This window comes from Macrobrachium nipponense, chromosome 44, assembly GCF_015104395.2.
Source record: "Macrobrachium nipponense isolate FS-2020 chromosome 44, ASM1510439v2, whole genome shotgun sequence".
Lineage (NCBI taxonomy): Eukaryota > Metazoa > Arthropoda > Malacostraca > Decapoda > Palaemonidae > Macrobrachium > Macrobrachium nipponense.
This window is the reverse complement of record NC_087221.1, coordinates 16887298-16911055: the sequence shown is the minus strand read 5'-3', so window position 1 is coordinate 16911055 and position 23758 is coordinate 16887298. Positions and strand designations below refer to the sequence as shown.

The following is a 23758-nucleotide window of genomic DNA, read 5'->3' as shown; positions in this document are numbered from 1 at the left end:
AACTATTTTTCCTGCAATTTTAAAATTGAAGGCTCGGCTCTGTACAGCATATGGGATATTGTTTTTTCAGCAGAAGTTGTGAAAAACGTTTCGAGTTCAAAAGACAATTAGCGGCCACAAAAAAAAAAAAGACAGTAGCGTAACAAAATCACGGATATAAGCAATATGGCTGAAAAGATTGTATAATGTGAGACGTTACAGCCAAAATTAACAGCAGAATGCAAACTGCAAATAGGTAGAAAATATTTCATTTTAAAAATAACATCCACATCTAAACTAATATGTTTATTAGCTACAGTAAAGATGTTTGAGTAGTGAATTCCTTAACATGAACTAATGAGAGTAATCGTCATGAAAAGATTTAGATATTCGTCTTAATATACCTGATTACGCGTAGGAATGCTGATTTTGTTTATGGTCTAATTAATGAAGTGTTACCGATCCTTCACCATTGTTTAGAGATCTACTTTTACCATTACAGCATCGATTTATAACTTACCAAAATTTCTTCCATGATATTGATAAACCGTTATCTTTAACTGCTGATTTATATGTATTACATTAAAATCTCATCATAATCTAAATCAGTTATGAATAGCCTACTGTTATAACGAGGCTTTTCAATCTACCTTTTCGTCATGAATTTATTTATTTCCTTGTTTCTTTTGTTTGGTCGTAGACCGCAGGTCTTCAGCAGGCCTCCTGGCAGAAGGCCGACTTTAACTAAACCATTCGCCAACCATCCATTTCTGTGTTTATAGACCTGTCAGCGAAGATGTCCTCTAAGTATTTGTTTTCTTTGGAGTTGTTTTATGTAAAGGATTGAAGAAAGACAGAGACGACTGACGCGAGAATAGAAGGGATTAGGTATGGTTTCTCTGAGTGTTGAGAGAGGAAAACGATGTCAGTTCAGATGCGTGAAACAAAGATTTATGAATAAGGGAATAAAGGACTGCAATAAGCATACGATAAAATTGATACTGATGCCAAGTGGAAGGTAATGAGAATATACAGTGTGTGAGGATAAAAGTGAAAAATAGTGTCGAGAGAAGGTTTCGGTATGTCTTAAGTTTTTTTTTTTTTAAATACTACTATGGATGGAGTAATGAAAGAAATCAGGATAATGCGAGTAATGTATGCGTACAGTTGTTGGCTTGTAAGAGGGGGAGTGCTTGGAAGCTAGAGAGGGTGACTATTCACCGATGAGATATTTAATGAGAATAAATGGAGGCCAGTTATAAACATCAATATAGATGGTGGAACTGATTACCAAAACAGCATTGCAGTTTGAAAGGTCTGGTCGACCCAACATTCCCGCGATAAGAATTATGTCAGTCGACCAGAATGAATCGTTAATTATTAACGAATCATAGATTGTAAAATTCACATGAGAGAAATAGTATTTTTTAACCGACTATTTTGCAGTATATTTTTTTAAAACAGTGTGGCGTTTCGTACAGATATTTATAGTTCCATGATATGTCTAAAAAAAAATTCCATAATCAGAATTCGCATGAAATCATGGCTCTTAGAAGTTCAGTAATGGATAGTTCGGAAGTAATAGACCATAAACAGAATTGTCACCTATTAAAATCAGAGCAGGGGAAAGACCTGAAGATCAACCTACATATGGCAGGTCAGTAACCAGTTTTCCTTAAGTGCATCTGTTATTTAGCCTGAAATTTTGCGATCGGTACTTACTCAAAAGAAACCTTTATAAAGATATCGGATAACGGCCATTCATTAGTTATAATGCCTTCCTCTAGTTACCGGAAAAGCACTTTTCTTTGTAATTTAACAGTTGGTACCACCAGAACATCATCAGCATTCATACTTATAATACTGGTAATCTTCTTAAGGACGAAGATATGGTAATTCAGTTGTATTCCACATAGGAAAATAAAAATGGTTTATCTCAGAAAATGCCCAACAGTTTCGTCCTCCAATGGACCTCTTCTTGGAGTGTTTATTAAGGAAAGAGATAAAGTTTATAGTGTATGTAGCCAAGAAAGGCCTAAAATTTTTAAACATTCAGTTACCAAAAAACTAGCAGTTTGAGCTACAAACTATTCAGCAGTAAAATAACAGTAAAACAAGAATAGTAGTTGAACAAATGAAAAATACCAAAATACTATTTGTTCAACTGCTATTCTTGTTTTATTGTTATTTTACTGCTGAATAGTTTTTAGTTCAAACTGCTAGTTTTTGGTAACGGTATGTTTAAAAATTTTAGGCCTTTCTTGGCTACATACACTGTAAACTTGATCTCTTTCCTTAATAAACGTTCCAAGAAGAGGTCCATTGGAGGACGAAACTGTTGGGAATTTTCTGAGATAAACCATTTTCATTTCCCTATGTGGAATACATCTGAAATGCATACATATGTTTTAAAATACAAGTCAACGAAGGGAAGTAATTAATTGGGAGTTGAAGTCAATAGATGTTTTAGTTTATTTCCTTTTAAGGGTCACTGAATTACTAAACAGACGCCTGATTTTGTGCTGCTTGAAGAGCTGGTGAATTTTTAATATTCAAATTTGACATCAACCCGAATAAAGGCGGTAAAACTTTGCCAGACCACGTATACGGGTAGACCTCGAGTGTGGAAGACCCGGAAAAGCTAATGAAAAGTGCCTTTCACCTCTCATTTAAACGTTTCTTTGAGTTTCCAGGATAAAACGTTTTAAACGTTTCTTTGAGTCCTGAGTAATTCGGTTTTAAGGTTTTTTTGAGCTCAGGGGAATTCGTTTTTTAAAGTTTTCTCTAAGCCTTTTTGATACAACGTTTTAGACGTTCCTCTGAACTTTAGAGTAAAAACGTTTTTCACTTTCTTTGATATCTCAGGAAAAACGGTTTTCACTTTCTCTAAGATTTCAGGGCAAACTGTTTTAACGTTTCTTTGATATCTCACGGTAAAACTGTTTGAACATTTTCTTGATATCTCAGGGTAAACGGCTTAAACTAGTCTGAGTCTAATTTCCTTAACGTTTTTCTCTGAACTTTAAGGGCAAAACGTTCTTAATGTTTCCTTGAGCTCAGGTTAATTCGTTTTTAACGTTTCTCTGCGCTCTGACTATACAACGCTTTAAACGTTTCTCATTACTCTGAGGGCAAAACGTTTCTCAGGTTTCTCTAAGCTCTCAGGGTAAAACAGTTTAGATATTTCCTGCAAGTATAAACAAGTAAAAAATGCGCCGAAGAAACTTTGGCGCAATTCAGTTTTCTTTACAGCGTATAATGCTGTATGAGCCGCAACCCATGAAACTGTCAGCCACGGCCCGGTGGTGGTCTGTCGTATAGCGATGCCAGACGCACGATGGTGGCTAACTTTGACCTTCAATAAGATAAAAACTACTGAGGCTAGAGGACTGCAATTTGGTATGTTTGATGATTGGAGGTTGGATTGTCAACATACCAATTTTCAGCCCTCTACCCTCAGAAGTTTTTAAGATCTAAGGGGTGACAGCAAAAGAATGGACGGACAGACAAAGCCATCTCAATAGTTTTCTTTTACAGAAAACTAAATTCCGAGGGACAATGTGCAGATTTTCCTGATGCTCGTATGTTTCTCGGATCACTGTCGAAACATTGAATGAAGTTGTCACTGGGATTTTTCTTCATACGGACTCCCAGCATGTATGGAAACATACTGTACTACTTCTCTTCTTTTTGAAGCCTTTTATCTTTTGGAAGAAATGGCAATTGAGAGAGTCTCACCCGATTCCCATTACTTTAAAAACAAATGAAAGCTACAAAAAGAAGTATTGTACATATATGTATATGTACTATATGTATACTTATAATCTCATATAAATGCATACATATACTTTATATATTATATATGTAAGTATATATATATATATGTGTAGTTATATGATATATATAGTATATATATATATATATATATATATATTATATATATATGTGTTATATAAAAAGAGGGATGTATTAATAATAAATTTAAGAAACCGTTGTAAGGTGATGTGCTGTGACATTTCTAGAATGTAGGGGTCATCAGTTTAGCTTCTCCTTAGAGACAGTGGTCCAAGTGACAAGACATCTCAGCTTAGGAAATGCTGATTGTATCTTATTGGGTGGCGTGATGTCAAAGTTGCTGCCTGAGCAGTTCAGTGCCACGTCCTGTCGCTATGGGCGGTCGCAGAGGTCCCTTCTGAAACTGGTTATGAGCAGTTTCCTGGGCGTGAACAATGAGATAGTAAGGTAACCAAGATGGGAGATCATTACAGAGGCGGCTGAGCCAAGATGGCTTCTGCCAAAGTACTTTTTCAGAAGTGTATGTGAATATTGTGTTGAATGGGTAAGCATACTTATTTTTAGCCAAAGGTGTGGCTTGATTGTATTTGAATATTTATTTCAAAGATGTTCTATTTCCTTTGACCTTTTGATTTGATTCATAATCTTGTACTTATCGAGGTGTCCTCTTGTCTTCTAACAGGCGGTTCTGAGAAAGGGGAACTGATCCGAAACAAAGGGGGATTGATATGGGAACTTAACTAATGTTTCATAGCGTTACTATGGAGACTGTATTATGACTTGCCCAGTTTTATGACTAAAATAATGTGGGTTATTGTAGGAAAAATATGAAGTAGGTTGTCTGGGTTCAACATTTCATTTAATCATTCTGTTAAGAACCTGAGTTTATTTAGCCAATACTTTGCTCTTAAATAAATGTATTTTTGTAAGTTCACGAGTCTGATTTAATGGTCTTAGATAATGGAGAGGGGGGGGGGGAAGTGTTGTGGAGAGAGAGAGAGAGAGAGAGAGAGGAGAGAGAGAGAGAGAGAGAGAGAGGAAATGGATGTGCCAGTGCCTAGACGCACGACCAAGCTATCATACCTTTTTAATAAGTACCGAGATTAAAATCACGGTTAAATATATTAAATGCATAATAAGAGAGAGAGAGAGAGAGAGAGAGAGAGAGAGAGAGAGAGAAACAGTATGTTGATCAGGCATGTGACGTTTTATGAGCTTTCTGTGAGTTGTATTAAGCGTCTAAAATTGTAGAAATTTTCTGCAGAAAGGGAAATCCACGATTCAGTAGTTTTGGTATGAATTTAGCCATTACTGTTGAATACTTTTACCTCTGGAGAGAAAATGACATTATTCGGCAAGTTTCATTGTCTCTGCAGAATGTAAAATGAAAAATTATATATATATATAAATATATATATATATATATATATATATATATATATACTATATATATATATATATGTGTGTGTGTGTGTGTGTGTGTGTATAATTTTTCATTTTACATTCTGCAGAAACAACGAAACTTGCCGAAATTTAATTTCTTGGTCTCAACTACCCGTCCTCTTTTTATTTTCTTTAAATGCATGTATGCAAATATACAGCCGGTTGCAAATGTCTTTTTATTCAAATGAATGCGTTACTACGAGCCTTACCTTTAAACTTTAGCCTCTCTCTCTCTCTCTCTCTCCTCTCTCTCTCTCTCTCTCTCTCTGCTTATCTTCTCTCTCTCTCTCTCTCTCTCTCTCTGCTTACCTCCTCACGCGAAACGCCAGACATTCATCACCCATGTGAAGGGCAATAAATATGAGCGCGTATGTTACCTGTCCGTTACCGGAGGGTAGGGGCCCCCACGTACCCCATATCTCTACCTCGGTAAATTCATGTCTCCTCCCCTGTGATTGGTTAATGAGGGGCGGCTGGGGATAGTTTAGCCTTCAGGAGAAGAGACGGCAAGTCAGGATTGCTAAGATAAAAATAGTCGGTCGAAAATGACACCGTGTTGAAAATAATGAGTTAGGGAAGAGGGGTGGAATTCTCTTCGGAGTTGGAGCCGTGTGGTACTTCAGCGTTGGGGGATGATTTATGCTAGGAAGGTTTCAAACAATGAGACTGGAAGAAAGAGACGGAGGAGAACGATTCTGCTCTTGGTGCAAAATTTTATGAAGGGTCTTGCAATATTGCGAGTCAGAGTGAAAGAACGATATTGAAATTCTTAAAATTAAAAAAGGTTATTATCCGAATTGTCCCCATATAACCTTGGAACACATGGTATTATAGATCCCAAAACAACAATAGAATAAATAACCAAGGAATCAAAAAAATTTCTTGAAAAGGAAGTGTGACAGAAATGTCTTTTCAAGGCAATACTTGTCTACTATGACACTGCGCTGAGTTGGATGATGATATATGCAAATGGTGATTAAAAATGTTTGTTTTTGTGTTAGTGGATCATACGTATGAGAAAAACATGATATGAAATACGCTGTAAGACGAAAGGTAAGTGGAAATGATTACAAAAAGTAAGTCAGCGAATATAGTATTATGTTAATCAAGAGAGCCAACGCTTGGCACACCTCTCTAATACCAATTTATCGTTTAATTCCGCCATGATAAATTCTAGCTTGCCACGTAAATGAAGTTAAGAACATAATCCTCAGTAAATTGTCAAGAGCATTGCCTTCATTTTCATATAAGTGTGGGAGTATGCAAGGTTTACAAAGACAATATTCCTGTGCGCCTTCTCACTGCTTTATAGTAGTTGTTCCCTCAAGTCCAGCTTTGCTTAATTTCTTCCATATTGGTTGACTTTTTTGTTTGCCGAAAAGTTTGCTATTAAGCGTATTAGTTTCTAATGGCACAGCGTTATTTATGAGCGCAATAATTACCGTTCAATTTACGAAATGTAGAGGGAATATGCTGCAATTGGTATCTTTTCTCCTCCAGTTTATTTGGTAAATTTTGTGGAAAGTAAAAGTTATGCGATCGAAAAATAGGGATTGCTTTTCGAGATAATATTTATCACTAACTATTCGAAGTAGCTATTAGATTTCCGATCTTCCTTATTCTCGATAACTTCTGCTTCGTGTCTTTGTTTAGCATTAAAGCAGAGGTAGATTTTAGGCGTAGTACGATGAAGAATGCTTTAGCCACTTTGAATAGCCATTCATGATATATACTCAGAACAGTTAACTTTGCTGTAGAAATTGCAAGTGAAGAAAAATTCCCATTTTCATATATTTATTGAAATTTCCAAGAAAATTTTATTTCACAGAACAACAAAAAAAACTGTCAGTAGTCATATTATTGTAGCACTTTTGAGCATTAAGATTTTGAAAATGAAGTTTTCAAATACTGCATTTTTCACGTGTGTTACCATTGGCATTTACTGGGACGTTATTTCAAAACGCTTGCAAACGATTTTTTGCTTTAGTTCCAAACGTATTAAACATTTCACTGATTGCAGTAACACATTTCTTCCATTTATCCGGCATTTTTTTATATGCAGAACATTTTGAGGCAGTTGAATACCACTAATCTACTCTCACTCTATTACATTTTAAAATATAGTGAATATAATGCCACCATCGCCAATACGCGAGCTAGGAAGAGAACGATAGATGAGAACAAGAATTCCCTAAATCTCATGTGTTGGAAAGTGGAAAGTGGAAGAATTTCGAAATTTAAATTGATGGAGTGTACAAGAGCATTTGCGGTAGGCAAGATCTTTCTTGTAACTGCAACACCTAAGGTACAGGTACATCATAACCTATCAAAAATAATTTCATAAATAATAAAAACTGCTAGAGATTAATTCGTGTGGAATCTGACCCTCATTAGAAATAGCCTAACAAGCGCTATAGTGAACATCTTTATTATATAGGGACGTTTCGCTTTCAACACATCAAGCCATTATCGATCACAATTGTATACTAAAAAATTACAGTCTAAAGGAAGTTCTCACGGGGGAATAAAATATTTTTGTTTTATGAACTACGTTACCATCAGTAAAAGCGTACTACTCAAGGAAAAACATAATGGGTTAAATTAATACAATTCAGATAGTCATTAAAACTAAGTTAAGTAATATAAAAATCAAGACGCGAAAACAAAAATGACAAATAATGAAACCTAGATCTGAAAGACACACCCATAAAACCAAACACAAAAATAAAGAAAAGGAGAAAAATTGTGCAACCTGATAACTGAAAAGTAAGAGCGGCTGGAAAATCAGTGTATAATGGAACAAGGACGGGAAGACTGATCTTGGTTGAGTTGTGGCTTTAGTATGTGAATATATATTGATTCTAAAATCCGTAAATCTGATAATTTTGAACAAGAATCGAAAATTTTAAAATCCTTTATATGTATGCTTGCTTGATTACATCTACTGTTCACAGATTATAGGCTAGTGCTTGACTGCTAGGTCTCTGCCTGTCTTATCACTGATCCTCGCATGCTGACAGAATCTTGGGGGCCTTTATGGAACTACGCAAATACCCCACTTGGCAACTGGGGTATGATAATAAGTAATACCAGACCGCAAAGAATCTTAAAGTTTGTCTTTGAATGGTAGAAAGGGATTTAATGTAAAATCATTATTAAAAATCAATTCAAAATTAATATGATGATAAAATCTATCAAAAAGTATTTCAATGCCATATTAAGTTACTTATGTCATTTACGTATGCGAGGAGTTCCGCGTTGGACGAGTGGTTTTCGCACTTGGCTACCGATCCGGTGATCCAAAGTTCGACTCTCGGCTCTGCCAACGCGGACACAGAGGAATTTATTTTTGGTGATAGAAATTAATTTCTCGATATAATGTGGTTCGGATCTCACAAAAAGCTGTAGGCCCCGTTGCTAGGTGACCAATTGGTTCCTAGCCACGAAAAAATATCTAATCCTTCGGGCCAGCCCTAGGAGAGCTGTTAATCAGCTCAGTGGTCTGGTTAAACTAAGATGTACTTTCGTATGCGAGGCAATTTTCAATATAAAATAGTTTACTGACTGTCCCGATTGGCCCGTAAGAACTATAAACATAGTCCAGAAACATTCTAAAATGCTTGTAGACCAAATCGTTGGGTATTCATTATTTGTAGAATATTTGAAGAAGAATTCAGTTTCCTCATAAAACAGTTGAAAATATGCGCACGGTAAATTAAAGTATCTGTTGGATTTAATTCGAAAATGTTTGGACAGTGGTTGAAAACAACACAAACCTAATACTGAGAGAGTTGGTTTTCTGAAAATAGAGAAGCAATTTTCGGATTTGTCAAGGAAAATATCTAAAAATGGCAGCCTAGTCTCCTCCTTTTCTGAAGTCGGTTTTATATTTTCATGTTTGTTTTTTACGTAATGATGAAAACTGTAAGCCTGGTGTTCATGTTCAAATGTTAAAATAGTGTCGGCTGCAAAGCGCTAATGGGAAAGATTTAAAACGTAAAGGGCAATCTTTTAACCACTACGGGCTGCTCTGTGAGCAAGAGCCCTTGCTGGCATAAGGTTAGCTTAATCTAAAACCACATTTTAACCACTTCCCCTCATGAAAACCTAAAATTAAATTAGCAAAAGTGCATGAAATCCGGCTACCCATTGCTACCCTATCTACTTGTAAAACAGCTCATTATTAAACATGAAGTAAGTAGCTTTACATGTTGCCGCCAAAAGTGACTTAAATTTATTTCTAGGTAAATTTCTGGAAGAGTTCCCATCCTTATACATTTCATTCACTGCTATTTCAATTGTTTCATGTTGATGTGTGTTCTTAAATAATGATTCAGTATCAAAACTGCATAGAAAAATTTATGCTTGGTATATTCGAATTCCTGAAATAATTAACTCATTCATATGACTTTCCAAGAGAATAAGTAGCGTCTGCTGCAGCATTTAAAACAGGCTAGTAAGAATTTCGCTGGACTGGGTATTATAAGATGCAACGACTGGTCTTAAAGGTACGTTCGGATGATGGATTTTCGGTAATCCGTATGAAATAGTGAGGGACAACCAACAACCACTTTCGAAAACAGTTATTGTATTACTCTTCTAAAATATATGAACCTTTTTAAAGAAAAGATTAAGGTACCTGTTTTATTTTATCTTCATTCAGGATATTCCTATGATTGGGGTGTGTGTTATTTTAATTTTTTTTATCTCTTTCCTTGAATTATTCTTATTTTTATTTAGTTTCGATGACTAGTGTAATTCACTGAATAATATGAGTTTGATAAATTTTTTAATAATATGTTTTTATTGATGGTAACGTAGTCTTGAAAATATCTTTTTTAAATTCTTATTTTATTCTCGAGTGTGAACTTCCTTTTGATTGTACTTTAGTAGTACATAATTTATGCTTTGGTGTTTTGCTTCTATTTAGGTTGAAAATGCCTTAATGTATTGAAGCCGAAACGTCCCTAGGTCATGAAAATGTTCACTATATCGCTTGTTTGGCTGTTCCTGTTTTAAAAGCTCATTGACAGACGACCATTTCACGAATGCATCGACGACTTTATTCCTACAACAGTACACGCGACATAGCAACTACAAAGGTCATCAAGACTTCAGCACATAATATTATGGTGTCAAGATGATTTCTCGCGTACAAAACAGCTTCATTGTTGCACAACCAGTCTGTACGAAATTACAGTCGCCAATTCACTCTGTTAACCACTTTCCTTGATATGTTATTATTGCTTTTGTGTCTGCATCGCATGAAGTGACTTTGTGTACATTTCTGCTGCATTTCCCGTTGCAAGAGAAAAGTAACAGTTTTGTTGGGGTGTGATAAAACGAAATATGTTATTGTGATTTATTCCTGGCGTACATACTGACACTGACGCAGACAGAGACAGACAGAACAAACACACACACAAATACATACGTACATACATACATACATACATGTATGTGTTATCATGGCTTTCTTAGAATATCAGATTGTTTGCTGTCATGAACTCACACCAAAATAGTAATTTTTTCCCAATAATATCATTATATATGTAATACAGACTTACATGTTCTCCATGGTTATTATTCCCTTGTCAGTCTTATGAAAAAATTAACTACATCCTCATATTGTCAGGTAACCAAAAGGAATATTGTGTGAAGAATTAACAGCTGAAACATCTGATTGTGCGACAAGAATGAACAGTTGAAACTAGTAAAGCAAATATGAACGAGAAGACATGTGCCTTGACAATTAAATCATTATTTCGACGAATGGAAAGCGAAGTCGTACCTGAATGCGCCCTTCCAGCTGTACATCCACACCAGCATCTTGTTGACTAATGGCCCCTCCATTAATTCCAATGGCCGCGCCTAATGCACTCCGTTTTAGGCGTCTGTTTTTCCCGGGGACATCGGAGAGGACTTCCTCCTCGTTCGGAAAGGAAGGCGAAGGAGAAACGACGGGTGACGACGACGACGACGGGAGAGCTTCGACCGATGCTGGAGTTGGTGACAGGTCAAGAGGACTTGGGAAGGGGAGGGTCTGGAACTTTTGCTTCTCCGTAAAATCCAGGATTTGTCCCCTCAGAAGTTCCACCTCCTTCGCGATGAATTCCTTCCTCTTGCCTCTTTGCAGCAGACTTTCCTCGAGCTCGGTCGTGGCGCTCTCTAGGCGATGGTACAGGAGGAGGAAAGAAAGGGCTTGTGAGAGCGCCAGGAAACCCAGGAAGGAGGAGAAGAAAGGCAAGAGTGATTTTGCCTTGGAATCGGGGCCAGATCCCGGGATATTCATGATGTTTTCAGAGGAAGCTAATTACCGCCTTAGTTATATCAAAATGTTTGTTTCCAAATCTAAGGAGGTTTGTTTTTCCATGCCCTTTTAATAGATTATGGTCCTTCACGTTTGGCAGGCTTCTGTAAAGAAAGAAGAGCGAGAAGGAAATTAGCTTGATTTCTAAAAGTTTTCATTGATCTAATCTAAAGTAATGTTAATGGCTATTGGCATTAAGCTCATCTGCACAGGATTACACATTCATACTTTTGATTGCTGAATGGGGGAAAAACTTGTGCAGAAAACTTCCACAACAGTGGCTATGCACCTACACGGAGGGCTCATCAGCAGCGCAGTGTCTTCTCCTACATCAACTGTGGCATTGTTATCTGTCCGATATTTTTCAGATGAGCTCTTTTTCAGTTGCAGTTATATACCCAGCCAGATGTGACAATGTATTGTTGGTAGCTTCACCAAAAACTTAGACTGGATCAGCAAGTGTTGTAGCCATAGGCAATGAATATCAACCATCAACAAAATTGTCTGTATTTACTGGGCAATTCTGTACTTTGCTTCCAAACTGTGCATTATTTTGTGAGGTACTTGGTGTTACCTTTGACTTAATTCTTTGGGCCACTTAAATCCTATATGATTTGATAGATGGAGTGCCAGTTATTGTCTTGAAGGATTTCTAATGTCGAACGATATTCTGTTTTGCCGTCATCAGAATACTGATCTGTCTGCATGGTAGTTGCCTGAATGGATTGTTTCTTTTTCCCAGCATAGGTAATTACAATTTGCTCTCTTGTGTGTTTTTCTTAGTCTCTCGTTTTTTACATAGCTCTGGCAAAACTTCCAATCATGTTTTTAACCTTACCCATAATGTTCTTCCCTTAAGTAGTTCTGCCCTCTACCTAACTTTTCACTTAATATTCTTTTTTTTTTTACTTGATATTACGGGTCGTCAGTCATGAAGAGGACTGCAAAATTGCTAAACATTGTAATTTGATTGCAATACAAATGACCTCTGTTAGCCCAAACGATAGTAATGTACATGGTGGTTAATTGGTTGTGGTAGGTTATAACTTACGTTCTAACCAAAGACAGTCCATTTGCACCTGGTGTACCTAATTATCAAGATGTAGTCATGGTAGCTGAAAGATATCCCCTGGATGTCCCACTGTGGTAGTCCCTAGTTCCATTTTTGCTCAGGACTTTATACATTTCCACTGGCATCATGCCATGACATCTCTGTGAGCTTGAAATTGTTGTTTGTTGGGGTCTACAGGTCTGCCTCTTGTCATCAGTAGCCATCTGCCTGGTTCCCCAAGATCCTAATGCTGATCACATTTGTGTGAGTTCAGTCTTTAGGATATTATACAGCAGCCTCTGCTGTCCATGAGTTACCTTTAAACCGGCATCTACATTCTGTTAAGGTGCTACGTTGTCACAAAATGTTGTAAATAAGGGTACCAAAACGTTCAAGACAGGCTGATACAAAAACTTAAAGTTACATGTATCATCATCTTTGTTTTTCTGTGCATGAATGCAGTTTACGTATGGATAAAGTTGAATTGTTGTTGATTCATCCCTTTTCCTTATCTATTTTCATCTTTAATTTTTCTTTGCCCACATTTCGGTTTTTTTTTTTCAGAGAGAGGATGTTATAAGGAGTCAGAAACGCCAGAACAGACTAGTATATTAAGGTGGTTTGGTTACGTGGTGAGAAATGATGGGCACAATTGTTTATCTTAATTTTTTGAAGTTGTTGTGTTGTTTAAAGTTGAATTACAGCTATGGCTATGGTTGCAAAGGCATGTTTATATGTATGATTACACAATAAAACAAAGATGCAGAAAAAGAGAGACCAAGAGGGTGATGACCCTTATGAAGCTTAAAATGTGTACGAGAACCACAAAGTATCCAGCAAAATCTAGAGTATTTACAGGATGGAGCTAAGAGATGCAGTAAGTTTAAAGGTAGACAGTCTACTGATAATGATCATCTCTGTAGAAATGTATAACGGCTGATGATACGGAAGTTGTTTTGCACGGGAGGTTTTGCCTTTGCTTCAGAGGTTTAAAGTTGATAATATAGAGTGTGATCATTGTCTGCTATTTTTCTCGACGGTATGCAATACGGTACGCAGCGGCAAAGACGATTTACAATATTAGAGCCTAGAATTAAACGACCTTTGTTTTGAAAATGACATGTCAGTTAACGACTACCAGAAAGTCTCGTGTTTTCTTTTGAGTCGCAGCTGTCACTCATAACAGCTGTAATTTATCATTCCTCTCGCTCGTTTGACGGGAGAGATATAAAACGACAGCTCGGTAGAGCCGCATGTTTCTGCACAATTACTTTCAGACGACATTTTGAAAAACGGAGTCGGTTCACTATTACTTTTCAACAATGTTTTGTGCTCATTTCCTGGCCTGGCGCTACGACGTTGTAAACAGATGATGACGTCACGTGAGCAATCTCTTTATGAAGACGTCTACGTCAAAAAAGGCTTATTCTCATCCTGGCAACAGCATTCTTGGGTGCTGGATTAAGGAAAGGAGGTAAAGGGAAAACATAAAAATTATTACTGTTACTATTACTCCTGCCTTAATATTATCATGATTTATTTTTATGAGACTGTACGCAAGGAATAATGGAGAATGAGAAATACTAGAAGGTTAACCCAGAGAGAGAGAGAGAGAGAGAGAGAGAGAGAGAGAGAGAGAGAGAGAGAGAGAGAGGCTGCGCTACATCCCTCTGCTGTCACTACAGCAAAGCTTTATGGCTAACAGCTTCTTGGCTTTGTCAATAAACCATTTCTTATTTTTCCTCAAAACTTGACTACCCCGTGACTAGAAAACGCTTTCAAAATCACCTTCAGTGTGCAAAAAAAAAAAAAAAAAAAAAAAAGTGAAATCTTAATACTCACTCAAACTGCCTTTATTTCCTCATTATCAACGCGGAGTTCGGGAAGACAGTCGAAAGTCACATAATAAAGAAAATCAACGGAACGATCAAACATAAAAACACTAACAAAAAGAACTCAAACACGTCCACACACACTGCTGTCTGAGGCACTAGTCTTGCGCCCTGACTGTGAGGCTTCAAGTCGAGGTTGAGTCAAGGGACTTCTCGACCAGTTTACGCATAGAAAACGGAGGATAGGCAGCACTTACGTATTATCTTCGTTCTAAACCGTATTCAGCCATTTAGCAGAAAAGTCTTATTTCTCTAGAACGTTTTTCGGGATGAAAAGGCTAGACAGTTGTCCGTTTAAAAGATGAAAGCATAAAGCACACACACACACACATATATATACTATATATATATATATATATATATATATATATATATATATATATATATATATAATCTCACATATATAGTACTATTTTTGGAAGACAGAAAATACAGCCGTGTGCAATTGTTAAAAAGAATAAATTTGGTTAATTCCTAATTTACTGTTAATAGAACAATATAAATTATTACCCATTCAGTGATAGTTTTCCAATATCAGTGAATGAGATTTATCTCCATATCGGTAATGTATCCCGTCATGTAATATATCAGCTCAGTAATGAGCAAATCAACCCTTAATCAATGCATGTAAAAATAAACACACACACACACACACACACACACACACACACACACACACATATATATATATATATATATATATATATATATATATATATATATATATATATATATATATTAGTATCAGTAAGCTGTTTATCGTAATATGTACTATCTCTCTCTCTCTTCTCTCTCTCTCTCTCTCTCTCTCTCTCTCTCTTCCACATCATTATGTCAGATTCGTCCTAATCTCTCGTCCTTGGTCTCTCTAATAAGTGGCTAATCACAGACAGACATCTAGACAGTAATTTAAACACACCAGAAGGAGAAGCTCTTGAAATTCAAGTAAGTAAATCCACCCCGACCCCTTCCATTTAATTGAGTTTTGAAGCACTCTCGACAAAATCAAGTTTTATTAAGTTGCCTTCATTTCAAAACTATTCTAATCCCCTCGTGAATTGGGATATATTCCTGTTTTCTAGAATAAGATCCCAACGGCATTACAGATCGGCTTATATGAGGTCCTGTATACCATGACGTCAAAACATTAGAAATGTTTCTAGACTTGTTAGTTTCCTGTAAAAGAAGACCATTGAGATAGCTTTGGATGTTTGTTTGCACATTTTTTTTCTGTTCGCCCCCAAATCTTAAATAAGTAAAGAATGCGCTGAAGTTTCTTAGGTGCAATCATGTTTTCTGTCCGGTGGTGGCCTCATCTGCCGCGACCCAGGAAGCTCAGCCACGGTCTGGTGGTTGCCTGATGAGGCTAGAGGGCTGGAAATTGATATGTTGATCAATCCACCCTCCAGTCATCAAGCATACCAAATTGCAGCCTTCTAACCCTAGTAGTTTTTACTTTAAGGTTAAATGTAGCCATAATCGTACTTGTAGCAGCGCTATATAGGTACCAACAACATAGGCCACCACTGGACAGAAAACTCGATTACGCCAAAGAAACTTCAGCGCATTTTTTTATTTGGGTTAAGATTTGAGAGCGGACATAAAAATTGTGCGTACGGACATACAAAGCCATCTCAATAGTTTTCTTTGACAGGGAACTAACAAGTCTAGAAAGATTTGTAATGTTTTGACGTTATGGTATACAGGATCTCATATAAGCCGATCGGCAATGCTCTTAGGGCTTTAATCAATATACCTATTCGGGGCAATAATCCCAATTGCCTATTTGCAGCCCTCTAGCCTCAGTTGTTTTTAAGATCTGAGGGTGGACGGACAGACAAAGGCAGCACAATAGTTTTCTTTCATAGAAAAATAAAACTAAAACTACTGAGGCTAGATGGCTGCAAATTGGTATGTCGATCATCCATCCTTCAGTCATCAAATATGCTAAATTGCAGCCCTCTAACCTGAGTAGTTTTTATTTCATTTAAAGTTAAAGTTAGCTATGATCGTACTTCTGGCATCTCTATTGGTACCAAGTTCCTCGTTGGACTTGTTGGTAACATGCTCGACTACCGATCTCAGGGTCCGGGTTTGATTCTCCGCTTTGGCAACAAGAAATCAGAGGAATTAGTATTATAATTGAAAATAATGGCTGTTTCTACTACATTCATTTTATATAGTCTTCTCTATTCTTCTTAATATCTTCTTTTCATCAGTGCGTAGCTGGTGTATCAGCTTTCCAAAGGACATGAAAAGTTTTCTTTTTATTTCAGTTTTATTACTTCTGACGTTTCCAACGCGCTCTGGATTGAATGGATTGAAATTCAAGTTGCATGGGTATATATAGCAAAGGGGGTGTTGGGTGTACAGTTGACAAGTCGGTTATTAAGCTGCATTTAGATTGGTCACGGGTTATGATGCAGACTATATTGAGTATAAATCTTTAGTCCGATTTGTAGAACAGGTTTGAATTCAGTTCTCTTTGCAATGGAGCAACTCTGAGGCAGATCATTCGGTTATGTATAAATAATTTAAATAATTTCCATAGATGTTAACTTCATTTGATGACGATCATCCAGGCTCCATATATGTGAGGATGAACTCAGCGTCCATGCTTCGCTATCTCAATTTTTGCTTAAGTAAATTCTTTTTTTTATTCTTTATCTCGGGGCAATTTCCTTCCATAATGAATCCAATAAAGCCAGCTATGCATGAGAGTCCGAATGCGTGGCATTTCTCGGAAATGAGAAGGTAAACAGGGTTATTAAGGAATGCAAACACAGGCGCCTGCAAAAGATTAATCATATCGACTTTTGCCATGGGAGGGTTACGTAAGCCTTTGTGTACTCGTAAGCAGCCTTTGCCCATGAAAAATGCTGACATTGTTTGCGCTGGAGACTTGAAGAAAATGAACTAGCAACGTTTTTGCAATGCATATGCTTTGCTTTGGAAATGTTTAGACTTCGAAATTTCATAAATGTATTAGTGGTAAAATCTGGTTATCAGTGATAGAATAGTGTTTAGCTAAGTCTGGTTTGGTATTTTGTAGAAAGTTTACTCGGAAGAATGGACAAGCTTAAGAATCATCGTTTAGTATATGAGACTGTTTACCATAAAAGCTGGTTACTAGCTGCTTTCGTCGTGCTAGCTTCACGAAGATTTTAGTCCACGAAGTTATCTCTCTTCAGACCTTAAGCACTGCCCTCGACGTTCTCTGTTTCTCCCACCTTCGTGACCTGTTAAAACTGTACCACTGTATCAGCTTCTCAGCTCCTTGTGAACCTATGAATATAGCAAGAGACGATATGTAAAATTATGACTTGTTCTGACTGCTTATCATAAAGAATCTAACTCGAGTTAAGTTCCATTAGTCCAGTCGTCTATTTATTAGTCCCACAAGTCGATTACTACTGAAGTATTGATGAAGAAGAGTATTCCAAAACCTGCATGGATTTCACCTTGATTATTCTTATTATTGGTAAATGTAGTTACTGAAATCGCTTTCAGAAGTATAGCGATATTTCCTCCCTCGCAACATGAATACCTTATGTATCATTTAGTAATCAAGTAACCAATTGACAAGTATAATATGAGTCTTTAGTTTATTTCGAAAAGAACTGACCACACGAGCGTCTCATAGTTAGTTTAATGTATTATAACGTTATATTATTCCGTGCATCTTAAAGTGAGCCTTTAATGACCCATTTATATATTATAATGGTTTAATATGTAAACTTCGACTATAAATTATACTGGTCTAGGTGAGTTTGGTTGTTAAGGTTTAATACTGTACCGCTGAAATGCCTGCTCACTGGAAAGGTTATTTGATTTGAATCCTCTTTTATCATATTTCTTGTTTCAATTGGAAGTTGTCATTAAATGGAATACTTCAGTACTGTTACATCATTTCTGTACAAACTTGTAAGAAATGTATTGACAGTATATCAGTAAGCAATTAATCCAATAATTTCGCTGGTACCGAGTTCTGTTTTCATTTTTATTTTTTTTTTTTTTTTAATTTATTTATTTATTTATCTTTAATCATACGTAGGAGCATTGACAGTATAATTACACAGTTGTATTGTGTGGTGATGATAAGACTAATGCAATCAAAACGATACCGCGCAAGGTTCTTGGATGTTTCAGGTATGTAGGTTCTGAGGTAAAAGTCGCTAATTAGTATACTCACGGGGTTTAAATATCATTCCACGGAAAAAATGTCGATATGATTAATCTTTCGCAAGTGTCAGTGTTTGCTTTCCTTAATAGGTCTGTTTGCTTGCTTTTCATTTCCAGGAAATGCCGCGCAATTAGACTTTGGCGCGTAGCTAAATTGGCCTCATTAAGAATGGCAGATACAAAAAAAAAAAAAAAAAAAAACACGTTATGCGTGAAGTAACAGAATTCAGGCACATAGAACTGTTATTTGCTCTTTTGTTGCAAGATTGATGAATCTCTCCCAGTGTTCATTAAGGTGTCTACCATCAAAGGCGACGTGCGTGATCACAGCTTCAAAAGAAGAAGACAAAGAAAAAGAAAATAACATCGTGTTTGGCACCTGTGCAGATGATTTCAATCAATCATCGTAATCCGAGGGAATGCAAATAAATATAGCATTCGGAAAAAGCAATGAAAAATGCAGGACTATAAGAATTTGTTTATAAAAAAAAAAAATAAATCAAAAACGTTCTGACTGATGGCCTAAATTGGCACCAGGGATCCGACAGGTATTGGGGTCGTTCATCCCTTCGCTCTTGATTAAGCTGGCCTTATGCCAGCACGAGGGCTGGGGTCAAGGAGTGGACAACTTACTACTCCCTATTGTAGACGCCACCCACTAGGGTTGTGGAAAACCTGTCTGGTCCCATTCACCTGTGAATTTATTTCCGATTTTAAACTTTTTAATTTCTTTGCATATTTTTTTCTTATAAAACGTAATAAGTTTCCTTTTATTATTTTTCATTTTTAGACTTACTCTTTTTCTTATTCTTTGTTAATTTGTTGAATAAATAAGAAAACTCGCTGAAACTGCGAAGGCAAATATGAAAATTAGTAGCACCTAGAATGTTATTACAATATGTTGTTGTTATTATTATCATTCATAAGTGCATGAAGCAAACCCAAAGTGGAATTAACTCGCTTAGCTTATTTCCATAAATCAGAACACCCGTTTGTGAAGGGAATTTAAAAATGGGAAAAAGAAGAGCAAACGGTATAGAAACATTTTGGCAAAGGGGGATAACCAATTCGTTTATATTTATATAATATATATAATTTATATATAATATCTATATATATATTATATATATATGTATATATAGATATTAATCTAATCTAATTATATATTTATATATATATATTTATATATATATATATATATATATATAATTTATAATATTATATATATATATATCTATATAATATATATATATAATGTTCAGATTTTAAGCCTGAACCAAGGAAAAATAAAGTCTTTTACCCAAATTTTAATGCATCTATGTCTATAACAAGTTGCCCCTTCCACTTTGGAAGAATCCATTCTCTCCATTCTCTTGGAAAAGCTATCTCTTCTCCCATTGGTTCTTGGAATTACCCCCTGCAGAGCCAACACTTCAAAAGGCCTGGAACCCAGCAGCTCACTCTCAGAAGAACACCAGACCTAGGAGAGGTCAGATCCCTTGCTCCTGACCAGACGCCACCTTCTCCCCCCTTTGCCTGCTTCCCCATGCTCTGGGAAGTCCCTAGTATATTTTTAAGGTCCATAGTGCCGAGAGACATCAAGAAGAAGACCAGCCTTCATTATCCAGGTACTGTAAGGGGAAGTTCCATTTCAGCCAGGGAATTGTTTTTACCTTTGTCTGTATTTCATTTCCTTTTCCAAGGCGACTTGTGTAGTTCTCATCCCCCCCATCTGGGCTCAATTCTGTAATTACTCCCCTGTGATACTAGTAACATCCCCCTAGGGAATTTAAGCCACGAAATAGTTTTCTTAGTGTAAATTTCCCAGTCATTTCATTTCCCCCATGAGTGGCCTTTTTGATTGAAAGAAAGTAGTGAGTAACGTTTGCCCTCGTGTGCCCCCCTGCCTTATGCCTGTGTCCTCTATTTGCAGACAAACACTGTGCCTGACTGTGGTAGGAACTGGAAATCCTTGAAGCTTGCAATCTTAATCCTTTGTCCACAATCTCCTAAACGCTGGGTGACTGAATTGCTCTCCAAGCCACGTGTTTCTGGATGGATTCGAAAAAGCGGTCCCCCCTTTTTGTTCCTGGACCTCTGTAAATTCATGTAAATACAGTGCTTTTTAAACTAGAGTCCAGCTTTTATGTAAATTCCTCCCTCCTCAGTAATATTGGCCTTATGCCTGAGTAGTTTAGTTTTTTTTGTTGCTCTGACCCCTCGTCCTCCAGTGAAGGCCAAAATTTTCAGTGTTAATTGTATTTCCTGGGAGTGATCGAGGCGGATACTGATTATATATATATATATATATATATATATATATATATATATATATATATATATATATATTATTACGTTTATTGCCCCTCTCGTCTACCCAGAATTTCTTGATCTTAGTTAGTCTAAAAGAGCTGCCATGTTTTCTCCTAAATCAGCTGATTTAGGGAGAAACACGTGGTAGGACGGGTGAAAAGGAATTTCCGGTTAGGCTGAATCTTAGGGTAAGACGGGCAAGTCACAGGATTAGCTAGGCCTCGATATGGGTTTTAGGGACTCCTACCATAAGACCTTTTTCCTTCCAAATTTGCTGGTTGTTGTTTTCACTTTCCAGGCAATGCCTGAGGCTGCGTGTGAAATCCCCGCATTTCCAAGACACCCAGCCTCTGCCCCAATCGAAGCTAGACCTAAAGTAAGACGGACACACCTCTTCTCCTCCTCTGATGGGAAGTCAGCCCTTTGTCCAAATGCTGGTGGGACCATCTTCATAGCACGACACATGTTCAAGCCTCAAGGATTTAAGGTACGTCTAGAAAGTGTAAAACTCCAAACCAGCTCTTTTTCTCCAAGACGACTCTTGCTAATTTCATTTTCAAATTTCCCTTGTATCACTTTTACATCAAAAGCCCTTTGTCCTCATCGGGCCACGTGCTTCCCCTTGTGACTTGTTAAAGATTAAGTCTTCATTGCATACCTCAGTTAAACACTAGAGTCCTTTTCCCCCAGCGTGTTAGATAAAACTGAATAACCGTAACTTGTGCAAGAAGTCTTCCTTTTTCATTTTGTGTCTAATCTGGGAATTTTTTCCAGATTGTCTGAGTCCGTGTCCTGTCTCGCCCGCAAGTGCTTTCCATACAGTAACATAGATCACAATGATCTTTTTCGGAAACCAGCCTTGTTACACATCTGTTTATGGCCAGCTTTTCCTTATTGTGAGATAGATTTGGTCCACGTGGGACAAGTTGCATTTACTGTTCCCAGGCCATTCAATGGCCTCTTGTAAATAAATGTATGTAAAGTAATTAGAAGAATTTCCTGGCGACCTCTTTCTCTAAAAATAATAATACCAAAACCCCCCTTTTTTAAGGTAAGTTAAAATCTAGTTACTTTACATTTCCATATAATATTTTTCGTTTACGTATTCGGTTTATATGATGCCCCGATCCTTAACAATATATATATATATATATATATATATATATATATTATTGGCTTACCAACCCGTCGCTGCCTGGGAAAACTTGAATGACGACTGATACTCTCTCTCTCTCTCTCTCTCTCTCTCTCTCTCTCTCTCTCTCTCTTTACTGTTAAGGTAGCTCCTTCAATTATGTTGCCCAGCATTTTTGACATTTTATATTTCACCCCCTCTCACACACACACACACACACACATAGTAACACACACACACACACACTCACACCGCATTCCTATCGGGACTGAACTTGGACTTGAAAGGCATCTGGAGTGTCAATATTCATCTCAGCAAACTCGAAAACTATGGATTAGATACTAATATCTGTCATTTTTGACATTTTATTTTTCCTCCCTTCTTACGTCCCCCATTCCTATCGGGGCTGAACTTGGACTTAAAGGGCATCTGGAGTGTCTCTATTCATCTCAGCGACCTCGAAAACTATGGATTAGACGCTATTATCTGTCATTTTCGCTTTTTTTTACATGTCACCCCCTTCCCACCCCCACCCCCTTTGGCGTCAGTGATGTCTTACCTCCAGAGTTTTCTTTCCCAGATACTAAGTCGTATGTATACCAAGTTTAGTTGAAATTGCACTGAGCATTTCAGAATTATGCTGAAATATATACACACACACGCACATACATACTGTATATTTGTCGACTTCAGATGCGTTTTTCTTCTTTCCAAAATAAAACCCATCCTCAACATGGTGACGTTATCCCAAGTATCTATGTATTTATTTTCATATTCGTGTCCTTCAGTACACTGTATACTGTAATAACTGACAAGATCTTTTAAATTCTCCACTTAATCATTACACAGTTGAAGTTTCCCCTGGAAACCTGGAAATCTTGAGAGAAACGAGCAAGCAAATTTAAACCCATGCCTTTTTGATGGCAGAAGGGATTTCAACTCATACATCTGTCAGACAGACATCCATCGCATTCAGATACATTTTCACATACACCAAAATTAGCTGTTCCTCAGAATGATACATCCACCAGGTCTATGAGGTTTAATGGCGACAAGTAGTTATCAAATTCTCTAATTACTCCATTCTTGCAAGCTTTCCATTGAAAGCCTCAAATCCAAAAGGAACTCTTGTTATAGGACTGGGGTTAGTGCCAACTCCCTAAACTATCATGAAGGGTCTAACAGCATTTCAGCTCGTATGTATATATATATATATATATATATATATATATATATATATATATATATATATATATATATCATTCAAATACAAGTACATTCATATTTGAGCGGAAATAAACCTAGCTTACCGTAGTGATGTGACATAAAAAAGTTTATGGCTCTTTGGCTGGAAGTAAATTTAGAGTTAACGGGTCATATTCAACTGCCCTGTTCAATGTAATGTCTCCTTAGGTTTCCAGTATCTCTGGTCTCATTTCTTTCGGTAGTGGTTTAGGAGTGAAGAAGCGCGTTTGAATTTAAACAGATTCACTCAAGTTTATATTGTACATATTTAAGATATATAGTACATATATATATATATCCAATATTATTATATATATTATATATTAATATATAATTTAATATTAATATAAATATTATTTATACATATATATATCTACTATATATATATATATTCTTATATATATATATTTATC

At 36.6% G+C, this 23758-nt stretch overlaps 1 protein-coding gene across 1 annotated transcript in view; it reads right to left on the bottom strand.

Moving 5' to 3' along the window:
- The window catches only part of LOC135204053 (uncharacterized), a 70222-nt gene extending 55641 nt beyond the window's left edge, over positions 1-14581 (bottom strand). Inside the window, exons 1-2 of the mRNA XM_064234018.1 lie at positions 14421-14581; positions 11009-11631 (exon numbers count right to left, since the gene is read on the bottom strand). Coding sequence (XP_064090088.1) covers positions 11009-11509 — 501 coding nt within the window. The 5' untranslated portion in view covers positions 11510-11631; positions 14421-14581. The remainder of the gene's footprint in view (positions 1-11008; positions 11632-14420) is intronic.
- Between the last annotated feature and the right edge of the window lie 9177 nt (positions 14582-23758).